We start from the raw sequence: 16678 nt of genomic DNA, 5'->3' as shown, positions 1-16678 counted from the left end.
ATTGAGTGGATGGTAAAGTACTGTTCCTGGGCAGTGATATGGCTCTATATTGGGTAGATGGAAAAGTACTGTTCCTGGGCAGTGATATGGCACTATATTGGGTGGATGGTAAAGTACTGTTCCTGGGCAGTGATATGGCACTCTATTGAGTGGATGGTAAAGTACTGTTCCTGGGCAGTGATATGGCACTATATTGGGTAGATGGTAAAGTACTGTTCCTGGGCAGTGATATGGCGCTATATTGGGTGGATGGTAAAGTACTTTTCCTGGGCAGTGATATGGCACTATATTAGGTGGACGGTAAAGTACTGTTCCTGGGCAGTGATAAGGCAATATATTGGGTGGATGGTACAGTACTGTTCCTGGGCAGTGATATGACACTATATTGGGTAGATGGAAAAGTACTGTTCCTGGGCAGTGATATGGCACTATATTGGGTGGATGGTAAAGTACTGTTCCTGGGCAGTGATATGGCATTATATTGGGTAGATGGTAAAGAACTGTTCCTGGGCAGTGATATGGCACTATATTGGGTGGACGGTACAGTATTGTTCCTGGGCAGTGATATGGCACTATATTGGGTGGACGGTAAAGTACTGTTCCTGGGCAGTGATATGGCACTCTATTGAGTGGATGGTAAAGTACTGTTCCTGGGCAGTGATATGGCACTATATTGGGTGGATGGTAAAGTACTGTTCCTGGGCAGTGATATGGCACTCTATTGAGTGGATGGTAAAGTACTGTTCCTGGGCAGTGATATGGCACTATATTGGGTGGATGTAAAGTACTGTTCCTGGGCAGTGATATGGCACTCTATTGAGTGGATGGTAAAGTACTGTTCCTGGGCAGTGATATGGCACTATATTGGGTGGATGGTAAAGTACTGTTCCTGGGCAGTGATATGGCACTATATTGGGTGGACGGTACAGTACTGTTCCTGGGCAGTGATATGGCACTATATTGGGTGGACGGTAAAGTACTGTTCCTGGGCAGTGATATGGCACTCTATTGAGTGGATGGTAAAGTACTGTTCCTGGGCAGTGATATGGCACTCTATTGAGTGGATGGTAAAGTACTGTTTCTGGGCAGTGATATGGCGCTATATTGGGTAGATGGTAAAGTACTGTTCCTGGGCAGTGATATGGCGCAATATTGGGTAGATGGTAAAGTACTGTTCCTGGGCAGTGATATGGCACTATATTGGGTGGATGGTAAAGTACTGTTTCTGGGCTGTGATATGGCACAATATTGGGTAGATGGTAAAGCACTGTTCCTGGGCAGTGATATGGCACTATATTGGGTGGATGGTAAAGTACTGTTCCTGGGCAGTGATATGGCACTCTATTGAGTGGATGGTAAAGTACTGTTCCTGGGCAGTGATATGGCACTATATTGGGTGGATGGTAAAGTACTGTTCCTGGGCAGTGATATGGCACTCTATTGAGTGGATGGTAAAGTACTGTTCCTGGGCAGTGATATGGCACTATATTGGGTGGATGGTACAGTACTGTTCCTGGGCAGTGATATGGCTCTATATTGGGTAGATGGAAAAGTACTGTTCCTGGGCAGTGATATGGCACTATATTGGGTGGATGGTAAAGTACCGTTCCTGGGCAGTGATATGGCACTCTATTGAGTGGATGGTAAAGTACTGTTCCTGGGCAGTGATATGGCACTATATTGGGTAGATGGTAAAGTACTGTTCCTGGGCAGTGATATGGCGCTATATTGGGTGGATGGTAAAGTACTTTTCCTGGGCAGTGATATGGCACTATATTGGGTGGACGATAAATTACTGTTCCTGGGCAGTGATATGGCATTATATTGGGTAGATGGTAAAGTACTGTTCCTGGGCAGTGATATGGCACTATATTGGGTAGATGGAAAAGTACTCTTCCTGGGCAGTGATATGACACTATATTGGGTAGATGGAAAAGTACTCTTCCTGGGCAGTGATATGGCACTATATTGGGCAGATGGTAAAGTACTGTTCCTGGGCAGTGATATGGCACTATATTGGGTGGACGGTAAAGTACTGTTTCTGGGTAGTGATATGGCACTCTATTGGGTGGATGGTAAAGTACTGTTCCTGGGCCGTGATATGGCACTCTATTGGGTGGATGGTAAAGTACTGTTTCTGAGCAGTGATATGGCACTATATTGGGTGGATGGTAAGTACTGTTCCTGGGCAGTGATATGGCACTATATTGGGTAGATGGTAAAGTACTGTTCCTGGGCAGTGATATGGCACTATATTGGGTGGACGGTAAAGTACTGTTCCTGGGCAGTGATATGACACTATATTGGGTAGATGGAAAAGTACTCTTCCTGGGCAGTGATATGACACTATATTGGGTAGATGGTAAAGTACTGTTCCTGGGCAGTGATATGGCACTATATTGGGTGGACGGTAAAGTACTGTTTCTGGGCAGTGATATGGCACTCTATTGGGTGGATGGTAAAGTACTGTTCCTGGGCCGTGATATGGCACTCTATTGGGTGGATGGTAAAGTACTGTTTCTGAGCAGTGATATGGCACTATATTGGGTGGATGGTAAGTACTGTTCCTGGGCAGTGATATGGCACTATATTGGGTAGATGGTAAAGTACTGTTCCTGGGCAGTGATATGGCACTATATTGGGTGGATGGTAAGTACTGTTCCTGGGCAGTGATATGACACTATATTGGTAGATGGTAAAGTACTGTTCCTGGACAGTGATATGGCACTATATTTGGTGGATGTTACAGTACTGTTCCTGGGCAGTGATATGGCACTATATTGGGTGGATGGTAAAGTACTGTTCCTGGGCAGTGATATGGCACTATATTGGTAGATGGTAAAGTGCTGTTCCTGGGCAGTGATATGGCACTATATTGGGTAGATGGTAAAGCACTGTTCCTGGGCAGTGATATGGCACTATATTGGGTGGATGGTAAAGTACTGTTCCTGGGCAGTGATATGGCACTATATTGGGTAGATGGTAAAGCACTGTTCCTGGGCAGTGATATGGCACTATATTGGGTAGATGGTAAAGTACTGTTCCTGGGCAGTGATATGGCACTATATTGGTAAATGGTAAAGTGCTGTTCCTGGGCAGTGATATGGCACTATATTGGGTGGATGGTAAAGTACTGTTCCTGGGCAGTAATATGGCACTATATTGGGTAGATGGTAAGTACTGTTCCTGGGCAGTGATATGGCACTATATTGGGTAGATGGTAAAGTACTGTTCCTGGGCAGTGATATGGCACTATATTGGGTGGATGGTAAGTACTGTTCCTGGGCAGTGATATGGCACTATATTGGTAGATGGTAAAGTACTGTTCCTGGACAGTGATATGGCACTATATTTGGTGGATGTTACAGTACTGTTCCTGGGCAGTGATATGGCACTATATTGGGTGGATGGTAAAGTACTGTTCCTGGGCAGTGATATGGCACTATATTGGTAGATGGTAAAGTGCTGTTCCTGGGCAGTGATATGGCACTATATTGGGTAGATGGTAAAGCACTGTTCCTGGGCAGTGATATGGCACTATATTGGGTGGATGGTAAAGTACTGTTCCTGGGCAGTGATATGGCACTATATTGGGTAGATGGTAAAGCACTGTTCCTGGGCAGTGATATGGCACTATATTGGGTGGATGGTAAAGTACTGTTCCTGGGCAGTGATATGGCACTATATTGGGTAGATGGTAAAGCACTGTTCCTGGGCAGTGATATGGCACTATATTGGGTAGATGGTAAAGTACTGTTCCTGGGCAGTGATATGGCACTATATTGGTAAATGGTAAAGTGCTGTTCCTGGGCAGTGATATGGCACTATATTGGGTAGATGGTAAAGCACTGTTCCTGGGCAGTAATATGGCGCTATATTGGGTGGACGATAAAGTACTGTTCCTGGGCAGTGATATGGCACTATATTGGGTGGATGGTAAAGTACTTTTCCTGGGCAGTGATATGGCGCTATATTGGGTAGATGGTAAAGTACTTTTCCTTGGCAGTGATATGACACTATATTGGGTGGATGATAAAGTACTGTTCCTGGGCAGTGATATGACACTATATTGGGTGGACGGTAAAGTGCTGTTCCTGGGCAGTGATATGACACTATATTGGGTGGACGGTAAAGTGCTGTTCCTGGGCAGTGATATGGCGCTATATTGGGTAGATGGTAAAGTACTGTTCCTGGGCAGTGATATGGCGCAATATCGGGTAGATGGTAAACTACTGTACCTGGGCAGTGATATGGCACTATATTGGGTGGATGGTAAAGTACTGTTTCTGGGCTGTGATATGGCACAATATTGGGTAGATGGTAAAGCACTGTTCCTGGGCAGTGATATGGCACTATATTGGGTGGATGGTAAAGTACTTTTCCTGGGCAGTGATATGGTACTATATTGGGTAGATGGTAAAGCATTGTTCCTGGGCAGTGATATGGCACTATATTGGGTGGATGGTAAAGTACTGTTCCTGGGCAGTGATATGGCGCTATATTGGATAGATGGTAAAGCACTGTTCCTGGGTAGTGATATGGCGCTATATTGGGTGGATGGTAAAGTACTTTTCCTGGGCAGTGATATGGCACTATATTGGGTGGACGATAAAGTACTGTTCCTGGGCAGTGATATGGCACTATATTGGGTAGATAGTAAAGCACTGTTCCTGGGCAGTGATATGACACTATAATGGGTGGACGGTACAGTACTGTTTCTGGGCAGTGATATGGCACTATATTGGGTGGATCGTAAAGTACTGTTCCTGGGCAGTGATATGACACTATATTGGGTGGATGGTAAAGTACTGTTCCTGGGCAGTGATATGACACTATATTGGGTGGATGGTAAAGTAATGTTCCTGGGCAGTGATATGACACTATATTGGGTGGATAGTAAAGTACTGTTCCAGGGCAGTGATATGGCACTATATTGGGTAGATGGTAAAGTACTGTTCCTGGGCAGTGATATGGCACTTTATTGGATGGATGGTAAAGTACTGTTCCTGGGCAGTGATATGACACTATATTGGGTGGATGGTAAAGTACTGTTCCTGGGCAGTGATATGGCACTATATTGGGTGGATGGTAAAGTACTGTTCCTGGGCAGTGATATGGCACTTTATTGGGTGGATGGTAAAGTACTGTTCCTGTGCAGTGATATGACACTATATTGGGTGGATGGTAAAGTACTGTTCCTGTGCAGTGATATGACACTATATTGGGTGGATGGTAAAGTACTGTTCCTGGGCAGTGATATGGCACTTTATTGGGTGGATGGTAAAGTGCTGTTCCTGGGCAGTGATATGGCACTTTATTGGGTGGATGGTAAAGTACTGTTCCTGGGCAGTGATATGGCACTATATTGGGTGGATGGTAAAGTACTGTTCCTGGGCAGTGATATGACACTATATTGGGTGGATGGTAAAGTACTGTTCCTGGGCAGTGATATGACACTATATTGGGTGGATGGTAAAGTACTGTTCCTGGGCAGTGATATGGCACTATATTGGGTAGATGGTAAAGTACTGTTCCTGGGCAGTGATATGGCACTTTATTGGATGGATGGTAAAGTACTGTTCCTGGGCAGTGATATGGCACTATATTGGGTAGATGGTAAAGTACTGTTCCTGGGCAGTGATATGACACTATATTGGGTGGATGGTAGAGTACTGTTCCTGGGCAGTGATATGGCACTATATTGGGTGGATGGTAAAGTACTGTTCCTGGGCAGTGATATGGCACTTTATTGGGTGGATGGTAAAGTACTGTTCCTGGGCAGTGATATGACACTATATTGGGTGGATGGTAAAGTACTGTTCCTGGGCAGTGATATGCCACTTTATTGGGTGGATGGTAGAGTACTGTTCCTGGGCAGTGATATGGCACTATATTGGGTGGATGGTAAAGTACTGTTCCTGGGCAGTGATATGGCACTATATTGGGTGGATGGTAAAGTACTGTTTCTGGGCTGTGATATGGCACTATATTGGGTAGATGGTAAAGCACTGTTCCTGGGCAGTAATATGGCGCTATATTGGGTGGACGATAAAGTACTGTTCCTGGGCAGTGATATGGCACTATATTGGGTGGATGGTAAAGTACTTTTCCTGGGCAGTGATATGGCGCTATATTGGGTAGATGGTAAAGTACTTTTCCTTGGCAGTGATATGACACTATATTGGGTGGATGATAAAGTACTGTTCCTGGGCAGTGATATGGCGCTATATTGGGTAGATGGTAAAGTACTGTTCCTGGGCAGTGATATGGCTCAATATCGGGTAGATGGTAAACTACTGTACCTGAACAGTGATATGGCACTATATTGGATGGATGGTAAAGTACTGTTTCTGGGCTGTGATATGGCACAATATTGGGTAGATGGTAAAGCACTGTTCCTGGGCAGTGATATGGCACTATATTGGGTGGATGGTAAAGTACTTTTCCTGGGCAGTGATATGGCACTATATTGGGTAGATGGTATAGCATTGTTCCTGGGCAGTGATATGGCACTATATTGGGTGGATGGTAAAGTACTGTTCCTGGGCAGTGATATGGCGCTATATTGGGTGGATGGTAAAGTACTTTTCCTGGGCAGTGATATGGCACTATATTGGGTGGACGATAAAGTACTGTTCCTGGGCAGTGATATGGCACTATATTGGGTAGATGGTAAAGCACTGTTCCTGGGCAGTGATATGGCACTATATTGGGTGGATGGTACAGTACTGTTCCTGGGCAGTGATATGACACTATATTGGGTAGATGGAAAAGTTCTCTTCCTGGGCAGTGATATGGCATTATATTGGGTAGATGGTAAAGCACTGTTCCTGGGTAGTGATATGGCGCTATATTGGGTGGACGGTAAAGTACTTTTCCTGGGCAGTGATATGGCACTATATTGGGTGGACGATAAAGTACTGTTTCTGGGCAGTGATATGGCGCTATATTGGGTGGACGATCAAGTACTGTTCCTGGGCAGTGATATGGCATTATATTGGGTAGATGGTAAAGTACTGTTCCTGGGCAGTGATATGGCACTATATTGGGTGGACGGTACAGTACAGTTCCTGGGAAGTGATATGGCACTATATTGGGTGGACGGTAAAGTACTGTTCCTGGGCAGTGATATGGCACTCTATTGGGTGGATGGTAAAGTACTGTTCCTGGGCAGTGATATGGCACTATATTGGGTAGATGGTAAAGTACTGTTCCTGGGCAGTGATATGGCACTATATTGGGTAGATGGTAAAGTACTGTTCCTGGGAAGTGATATGGCACTATATTGGGTAGATGGTAAAGCACTGTTCCTGGGTAGTGATATGGCGCTATATTGGGTGGATGGTAAAGTACTGTTCCTGGGCAGTGATATGGCACTATATTGGGTGGACGGCACAGTACCGTTCCTGGGAAGTGATATGGCACTATATTGGGTGGATGGTAAAGTACTTTTCCTGGGCAGTGATATGGCACTATATTGGGTGGACGATAAAGTACTGTTTCTGGGCAGTGATATGGCGCTATGTTGGGTGGACGATAAAGTACTGTTCCTGGGAAGTGATATGGCACTATATTGGTAGATGGTAAAGTACTGTTCCTGGGCAGTGATATGGCACTATATTGGTAGATGGTAAAGTACTGTTCCTGGGCAGTGATATGGCACTATATTGGGTAGATGGTAAAGCACTGTTCCTGGGCAGTGATATGGCACTATATTGGGTGGATGGTACAGTACTGTTCCTGGGCAGTGATATGACACAATATTGGGTAGATGGAAAAGTACTCTTCCTGGGCAGTGATATGGCACTATATTGGGAGGACGGTACAGTACTGTTCCTGGGAAGTAATATGGCACTATATTGGGTGGACGGTAAAGTACTGTTCCTGGGCAGTGATTTGGCACTCTATTGGGTGGATGGTAAAGTACTGTTCCTGGGAAGTGATATGGCACTATATTGGGTGAACGGTAAAGTACTGTTTCTGGGCAGTGATATGGCACTCTATTGGGTGGATGGTAAAGTACTGTTTCTGAGCAGTGATATGGCACTAAATTGGGTAGATGGTAAAGTACTGTTCCTGGGCAGTGATATGGCACTATATTGGGTGGATGGTAAGTACTGTTCCTGGGCAGTGATATGGCACTATATTGGTAGATGGTAAAGTACTCTTCCTGGGCAGTGATATGGCACTATATTGGGTGGATGGTACAGTACTGTTCCTGGGCAGTGATATGGCACTATATTGGGTGGATGGTAAAGTACTGTTCCTGGGCAGTGATATGGCACTATATTGGGTAGATGGTAAAGTACTGTTCCTGGGCAGTGATATGTCATTATATTGGGTGGATGGTAAAGTACTGTTCCTGGGCAGTGATATGGCACTATATTGGGTAGATGGTAAAGTACTGTTCCTGGGCAGTGATATGGCACTATACTGGGTGGATGGTAAAGTACTGTTCCTGGGCAGTGATATGGCACTATACTGGGTGGATGGTAAAGTACTGTTCCTGGGTAGTGATATGGCACTATATTGGTAGATGGTAAAGTACTGTTCCTGGGTAGTGATATGGCACTATATTGGTAGATGGTAAAGTACTGTTCCTGGGCATTGATATGGCACTATATTGGTAGATGGTAAAGTACTGTTCCTGGGCAGTGATATGGCACTATATTGGGTAGATGGTAAAGCACTGTTCCTGGGCAGTGATATGTCATTATATTGGGTAGATGGTAAAGTACTGTTTCTGGGCAGTGATATGGCGCTATATTGGGTAGATGGTAAAGTACTGTTCCTGGGCAGTGATATGGCGCTATATTGGGTAGATGGTAAAGTACTGTTCCTGGGTAGTGATATGGCACTATATTGGTAGATGGTAAAGTACTGTTCCTGGGCATTGATATGGCACTATATTGGTAGATGGTAAAGTACTGTTCCTGGGCAGTGATATGGCACTATATTGGGTAGATGGTAAAGCACTGTTCCTGGGCAGTGATATGTCATTATATTGGGTAGATGGTAAAGTACTGTTTCTGGGCAGTGATATGGCACTATATTGGGTAGATGGTAAAGTACTGTTCCTGGGCAGTGATATGTCATTATATTGGGTAGATGGTAAAGTACTGTTCCTGGGCAGTGATATGGCACTATATTGTTAGATGGTAAAGTACTGTTCCTGGGCAGTGATATGGCACTATATTGGGTAGATGGTAAAGCACTGTTCCTGGGCAGTGATATGTCATTATATTGGGTAGATGGTAAAGTACTGTTCCTGGGCAGTGATATGGCCTATATTGGTAGATGGTAAAGCACTGTTCCTGGGCAGTGATATGGCACTATATTGGGTAGATGGTAAAGCACTGTTCCTGGGCAGTGATATGGCACTATATTGGTAGATGGTAAAGCACTGTTCCTGGGCAGTGATATGGCACTATATTGGTAGATGGTAAAGCACTGTTCCTGGGCAGTGATATGGCACTATATTGGGTAGATGGTAAAGCACTGTTCCTGGGCAGTGATATGTCATTATATTGGGTAGATGGTAAAGTACTGTTTCTGGGCAGTGATATGGCACTATATTGGGTAGATGGTAAAGTACTGTTCCTGGGCAGTGATATGGCACTATATTGGTAGATGGTAAAGTACTGTTCCTGGGCAGTGATATGGCACTATATTGGGTAGATGGTAAAGCACTGTTCCTGGGCAGTGATATGGCACTATATTGGTAAATGGTAAAGTACTGTTCCTGGGCAGTGATATGGCATTATATTGGGTAGATGGTAAAGTACTGTTGATAGGCAGTGATATGGCACTATATTGGGTTGATGGTAAAGTACTGTTGATAGGCAGTGATATGGCACTATATTGGGTGGATGGTAAAGTACTGTACCTGGGCAGTGATATGGCACTATATTGGGTAGATGGTAAAGTACTGTTCCTGGGCAGTGATATGGCACTATATTGGGTAGATGGTAAAGCACTGTTCCTGGGCAGTGATATGGCACTATATTGGGTAGATGGTAAAGCACTGTTCCTGGGCAGTGATATGGCACTATATTGGGTAGATGGTAAAGTACTGTTCCTGGGCAGTGATATGGCACTATATTGGTAGATGGTAAAGTACTGTTCCTGGGCAGTGATATGACACTATATTGGGTAGATGGTAAAGTACTGTTCCTGGGCAGTGATATGGCACTATATTGGGTGGATGGTACAATACTGTTCCTGGGCAGTGATATGGCACTATATTGGGTGGACGATAAAGTACTGTTTCTGAGCGGTGATATGGCACTATATTGGGTGGATGGTAAAGTACTGCTCCTGGGCAGTGATATGGCTCTATATTGGGTAGATGGTAATGTACTGCTCCTGGGCAGTGATATGGCTCTATATTGGGTAGATGGTAAAGTACTGTTCCTGGGCAGTGATATGGCACTATATTGGGTAGATGGTAAAGTACTGTTCCTGGGCAGTGATATGGCTCTATATTGGGTAGATGGTAAATTACTCTTCCTGGGCAGTGATATGGCACTATATTGGGTAGATGGTAAAGTACTGCTCATGGGCAGTGATATGGCTCTATATTGGGTGGATGGTAAAGTACTGCTCCTGGGCAGTGATATGGCTCTATATTGGGTAGATGGTAAAGTACTGTTTCTGGGCAGTGATATGGCTCTATATTGGGTGGATGGTAAAGTACTGCTCCTGGGCAGTGATATGGCTCTATATTGGGTAGATGGTAAAGTACTGTTTCTGGGCAGTGATATGGCTCTATATTGGGTGGATGGTACAATGCTGTTCCTGGGCAGTGATATGGCACTATATTGGGTGGACGATAAAGTACTGTTTCTGAGCGGTGATATTGCACTATATTGGGTGGATGGTAAAGTACTGCTCATGGGCAGTGATATGGCTCTATATTGGGTGGATGGTAAAGTACTGCTCCTGGGCAGTGATATGGCTCTATATTGGGTAGATGGTAAAGTACTGTTTCTGGTCAGTGATATGGCACTCTTTCTTTGGGAAAGTACAGTATACATGGCACAGTTTCTGAGAGATTACATGGATCTATACTGGGCACAATATGTTGCGCTCTTTTGTAATTTATGGCGCCATTTGTGGACACTATATATGAAATTCCTTATAGGAGAGATCCGAGCACTACTATTGTACCACTTTGGCGCCTCTGTATGGCAATACTTCAGGACAAATACACAACACTATTTCCCAAGTAATCACGGAATGCAATATTTTTGGTAACCAGGTATGGCACTGGTGGAACTGTATAGCATTATTTATACAGGTAATAGACACTACTATTTCTGGGGAAGTTATTTTACGGCAACATTTCCAAAGGGTATTAAGGCATTATTTATTGAAACAATATACAGTACTATGTTTAGGAGTAATATATGGCACTGTTCTGAAGGCACTGCATGACGGAAGATTTCCCACAGTGGAGTTCTACGTTTTGGTACGAAGAGGGACATTGTATTAAGTCCATATGCACTTACAGGACAGGGGCTGTCATGGGTCCATCACCAATTGCACTTGCTGTAATTCATTGAAGTGAGTATATAGGGGGGTCATTTTGTTTCATTTTTTAGGGGGAAGATGGTGGATACTCATGGGTGGACATGCCAAGGGTGCAACTAGTGGAGCCGCACAGGGACCCGAGAGCCAAGAGGGCCACATCTACCTCCAGAGCAGCTGGAATTGTGCATTATGCTGTGTTTAACTGTTCTCGCACAGTGGCCTCTTCTGTCTGCGTCCGCCAGTGAGGATAACTTACCTCATGCATGACACAGCTGAGTTTTTCCAAAAAGTTTCCAAAGGGGCTTGGGAAGGCCCGTCTGGTGCGAGGTGGTAAAAATATCCATATCCCGAGCTGCAGACTACGTTTTCCTTAAAAGAATCATAGAAATGTAAAACACAATTATTTGCAATATTTTCTATCATTGCATCTCTAAAGAAAATATCGTATCCAAAATTTTTCACTTTTTGTGCAGTCACTTTTGGCCCAGTAATCCCATATGGCAATTTCTACTTTTAAAAAAAAAAAATTCCCCCCGAATCTTCCAATTTCTGCTTTTAGTCTAGTTACAACATAATAGACATCTTGAAAAGTCGAGTGACAACCAATATGGCCGTACCTACAGCATTGGCAGAGGTAGTCACCCAGCATTTCTTTGGTGCCATTTTATAAAACAAAAAAAACCTACAAAAGTTGATTTCGCTGTAATTGTATTGAACCTGAGGATCGTGATTCCAGATCATTTTTACCACTCTGTACGAACAAAACCCAAAAAACAATGGAGGATTTTTTTTTTCCAACTCTATTGGAATTTTTTTTTTTCCTGTTTTCCACATGTAAAAAGTAAATGGTATCTTTCAAAACTATTATTGTCCCATAAAAAAATAAGTTGTGTCGTGGAAAATATTTTTAAAACGTTATGACGCTTGAAAGAGGGGGATGAAAAAAAAATGAAAAATGAAAATTGGCCATGGTGGGTTAAAGGTTAAAGGATGAGGGACGTCCCCTGTGAATGGCCCTGGGAACCTAGAGGATTAAAACGCAGCAGGCTTTTTTTTCCAGCTGATTACCTGCATAGCCCTCGGTGAGCAGATAACAGTTGCTCGGAATGACGATGAGTTCACCAAACTTTGTCATTTACACGGTCTGTTTCCACATCAACGCTCATGCTTTACGCAGGAACGTACTACCCCAAAATTACCTTATGCCATTTTCCAAATTGCACTTCTACTTGAGTTCTGTACTTTGTACAAGTCCCGTCATTAATTCAGCTCATTCAGATCGGCGGACACCCTCGTGGTGATGAAGGTTTAGGCTAGCAGAGAATTTGTGTAGAAATCAATTTAGCTCCTGATTTCAATGAATTATAGAGTTTTATGCCGCGTACATTTCAGGTGAAAATTACTAATCCTTCAATGCCCCGGGAAAAAAAACCTCAACACTGACATCAAGTCTCACCTGAACAAAACTCACAAGGACTCGACATGGCTGAAAACGCGGGTCTATGGAGACTAAAATGACGCTCGCTTATTCCTGTGTTGTGCATAGCGTGTTCAGGTTTTTGCTATACAGGGGAGTGACAGTAAATGTATAAGTGTGCACGAGAAAAAACAATTACCCTCAAGATGTTATTATTTTTTGTGATATATTGCATTAATGCATTTCTTATGTGTTGATGCATTATATATCGTAACTGTTAATGTACTAGTGAGAAGCAAGAGGTTTAGCCGCTTACTGGGTTCGTGCAAGAGAGAAGAATTATGAGATAGCAAGCCTTAAATAGTAACTTAGTGATTGGCAGTCTGGATTTTAATACAGCCAAAATGTCCTGGATATCTAATGAGAGGAAAAGCTGGAAAGCGCTCAGCTTCGGTGGGAATTGCCAGGAGACCACAACATGTTGCTGTAGGTTTGTGTGGACCGTGGACAGCAAGAGGCGTAGCAATGAAGAGGTAACGTGTAAACTGTATCTGAAAGTGCTGGTGAACGAAGACTTGACTCTCCATGCCGGATAATGGGTGATGCCCAGAAGTGGGTTTTGTCACGGTTCCACACCTCAAAGGGTCTGGATATCTAATGAGAGGAAAAGCTAGAAAGAGAGCTCAGCTTCGGTGGGAATTGCCAGGAGACCACAACATGTGGCTGTAGGTTTGTGTGGACCGTGGACAGCAAGAGGAGTAGCGATGAAGAGGTAACGTGTAAACTGTATCTGAAAGTGCTGGTGAACGAAGACTTGACTCTCCATGCCGGATAATGGGTGATGCCCAGAAGTGGGTTTTGTCACGGTTCCACACCTCAAAGGGTCTGGATATCTAATGAGAGGAAAAGCTAGAAAGAGAGCTCAGCTTCGGTGGGAATTGCCAGGAGACCACAACATGTGGCTGTAGGTTTGTGTGGACCGTGGACAGCAAGAGGAGTAGCGATGAAGAGGTAACGTGTAAACTGTATCTGAAAGTGCTGGTGAACGAAGACTTGACTCTCCATGCCGGATAATGGGTGATGCCCAGAAGTGGATTTTGTCATGGTTCCACACCTCAAAGGGTCTGGATATCTAATGAGAGGAAAAGCTAGAAAGAGAGCTCAGCTTCGGTGGGAATTGCCAGGAGACCACAACATGTGGCTGTAGGTTTGTGTGGACCGTGGACAGCAAGAGGAGTAGCAATGAAGAGGTAACGTGTAAACTGTATCTGAAAGTGCTGGTGAACGAAGACTTGACTCTCCATGCCGGATAATGGGTGATGCCCAGAAGTGGGTTTTGTCACGGTTCCACACCTCAAAGGGTCTGGATATCTAATGAGAGGAAAAGCTAGAAAGAGAGCTCAGCTTCGGTGGGAATTGCCAGGAGACCACAACATGTGGCTGTAGGTTTGTGTGGACCGTGGACAGCAAGAGGAGTAGCGATGAAGAGGTAACGTGTAAACTGTATCTGAAAGTGCTGGTGAACGAAGACTTGACTCTCCATGCCGGATAATGGGTGATGCCCAGAAGTGGATTTTGTCATGGTTCCACACCTCAAAGGGTCTGGATATCTAATGAGAGGAAAAGCTAGAAAGAGAGCTCAGCTTCGGTGGGAATTGCCAGGAGACCACAACATGTGGCTGTAGGTTTGTGTGGACCGTGGACAGCAAGAGGAGTAGCAATGAAGAGGTAACGTGTAAACTGTATCTGAAAGTGCTGGTGAACGAAGACTTGACTCTCCATGCCGGATAATGGGTGATGCCCAGAAGTGGGTTTTGTCACGGTTCCACACCTCAAAGGGTCTGGATATCTAATGAGAGGAAAAGCTAGAAAGAGAGCTCAGCTTCGGTGGGAATTGCCAGGAGACCACAACATGTGGCTGTAGGTTTGTGTGGACCGTGGACAGCAAGAGGAGTAGCGATGAAGAGGTAACGTGTAAACTGTATCTGAAAGTGCTGGTGAACGAAGACTTGACTCTCCATGCCGGATAATGGGTGATGCCCAGAAGTGGATTTTGTCATGGTTCCACACCTCAAAGGGTCTGGATATCTAATGAGAGGAAAAGCTAGAAAGAGAGCTCAGCTTCGGTGGGAATTGCCAGGAGACCACAACATGTGGCTGTAGGTTTGTGTGGACCCTGGACAGCAAGAGGAGTAGCGATGAAGAGGTAACTTGTAAACTGTATCTGAAAGTGTGGCGCCCCGAGGGTTCAGTCGCCACAGAGGTACTGCACCTCCTCCTGAGGTATGGTACCCCACCATCCAGGTAAGGTGGAGACATTTGACCACACTCCAACACCTGCATCCCACACAGCATAGTAGTGTAGCAAAGCACCCTTTGGTGGCTCCCTGCTTGGAACACGTAGAGTGCTGGGAGGCGGGTGGAGTTTAGTTTTGCACCCAAAAGAGCGGGAAGAGTGTGGGATTTGGTCAATCTTACTAGGTCAGTAGGTGAGAGGAGATCCCCTGAGTGGGATGGATGGAAGGAAGTGCTGCAGCCGACCTCAGTGACCTGGGTCCGCTGGCACAGGAAAGGAACATTGATAGGAAGCCTGACTCTCCATAAGAAGGAAAAGATTAGTACGGAACGTGAGGAGAAAAAGAGGACTAAGGATTAGGGTTAGAGGAGAACCCTTCCCAGTTCTAAGCGCAAGGCCGGGGTCCGGTCCCCGAGGTTGTATGGATACTAATGGTCCTGCAGCAGACACCGGAGGAATAGAAGTTGTCACCACTTTATTCCCACACAAGACTTGGCTGCACAACAGCAACGTGAGTGAGCCGGGACTAGGTAGTAAGGAGTCCCCGAAGCAGGCTACAGCTGTCTGCCGTACAAGTAAAGTTCATAGGAACATCTGACAGGAGGAACTCCAGTGTAACTCAGTACTGTGAGTACTTCACTAAAGGCGCATAAGGGAGACGTTCAGAAAAGGCATATATGTTGCTGGAGTGTTGGAAAGGAGTACTTCATCTTGCCTGGAAGTTGGCTGAGCTCCTGACCCGGAGGACACGTTACAGATGCGGGCCCTTGTACCACAACAGACTGTGAGTAAAGCTTTGGAACTACATGCCCTGGTGTCCTCCACTTATTCCTGCGTCAACCTGCCCGGCACTGCTACATCCCCTGCGCCTGACACTACACCATCTACGTGTCACTTCACCTGCTCTGCCCTGGGACTACAGCCCTGCCTGTGGAGAGCTGCGAGTTCCAAAGTGGAACTGAGAAAGTGGAATATACATAAATCCCCGCAGTCCTTGGAAGGTTGTTAGCAGTGGTGGGGCATCCAAAATACCCCCTGCGATAAATTGTTAGAGCGAGATTAGCTTGCTGTATATTTTTGTCACATGGTGCCAGCAGTGGGATAACTAAGATAAGCCCCCACTGTGCCTGTGATAGCCGTGTGCCGGCAGTGCATCGCATCCCTCCGCTGACATACCCGTGTCAGTGGTGGGTTCGTGACATATTGGTGGCACAGGCCGCGCTGTTCGTCACAGCCATCCAAACTGGTAGAGAGGTGTGCTGAGTTGTCAGTGTGTTGATTGACAGCTGGACTATCCAATCTGAGACTGTGAGGTGTCAGCTGTCTCCATGTGTTCATTATTCCAGGTGATTGCCATGCTTCTTAACTGAGCTGTGTCTCCAAGACCTCTGCCAGACGTGCATTCAGCTTGTGAGGTATGTTCTCCAGTGCAT

General features: G+C 45.0%; 1 protein-coding gene across 1 annotated transcript in view; it reads right to left on the bottom strand.

Annotated features, from left to right (window-relative positions):
* Positions 1–16678, bottom strand: part of LOC141098644 (fibrocystin-like) — a 475648-nt gene that overhangs the window by 238444 nt on the left and 220526 nt on the right. The window contains exon 10 of the mRNA XM_073586616.1: positions 11789–11901. Coding sequence (XP_073442717.1) covers positions 11789–11901 — 113 coding nt within the window. The remainder of the gene's footprint in view (positions 1–11788; positions 11902–16678) is intronic.

The sequence above is a fragment of the Dendrobates tinctorius genome, unplaced genomic scaffold (genome assembly GCF_039654945.1).
Source record: "Dendrobates tinctorius isolate UK_male_01 unplaced genomic scaffold, ASM3965494v1 ptg000093l, whole genome shotgun sequence".
Classification (NCBI taxonomy): domain Eukaryota; kingdom Metazoa; phylum Chordata; class Amphibia; order Anura; family Dendrobatidae; genus Dendrobates; species Dendrobates tinctorius.
This window is presented reverse-complemented; position numbering and strand designations above follow the sequence as displayed.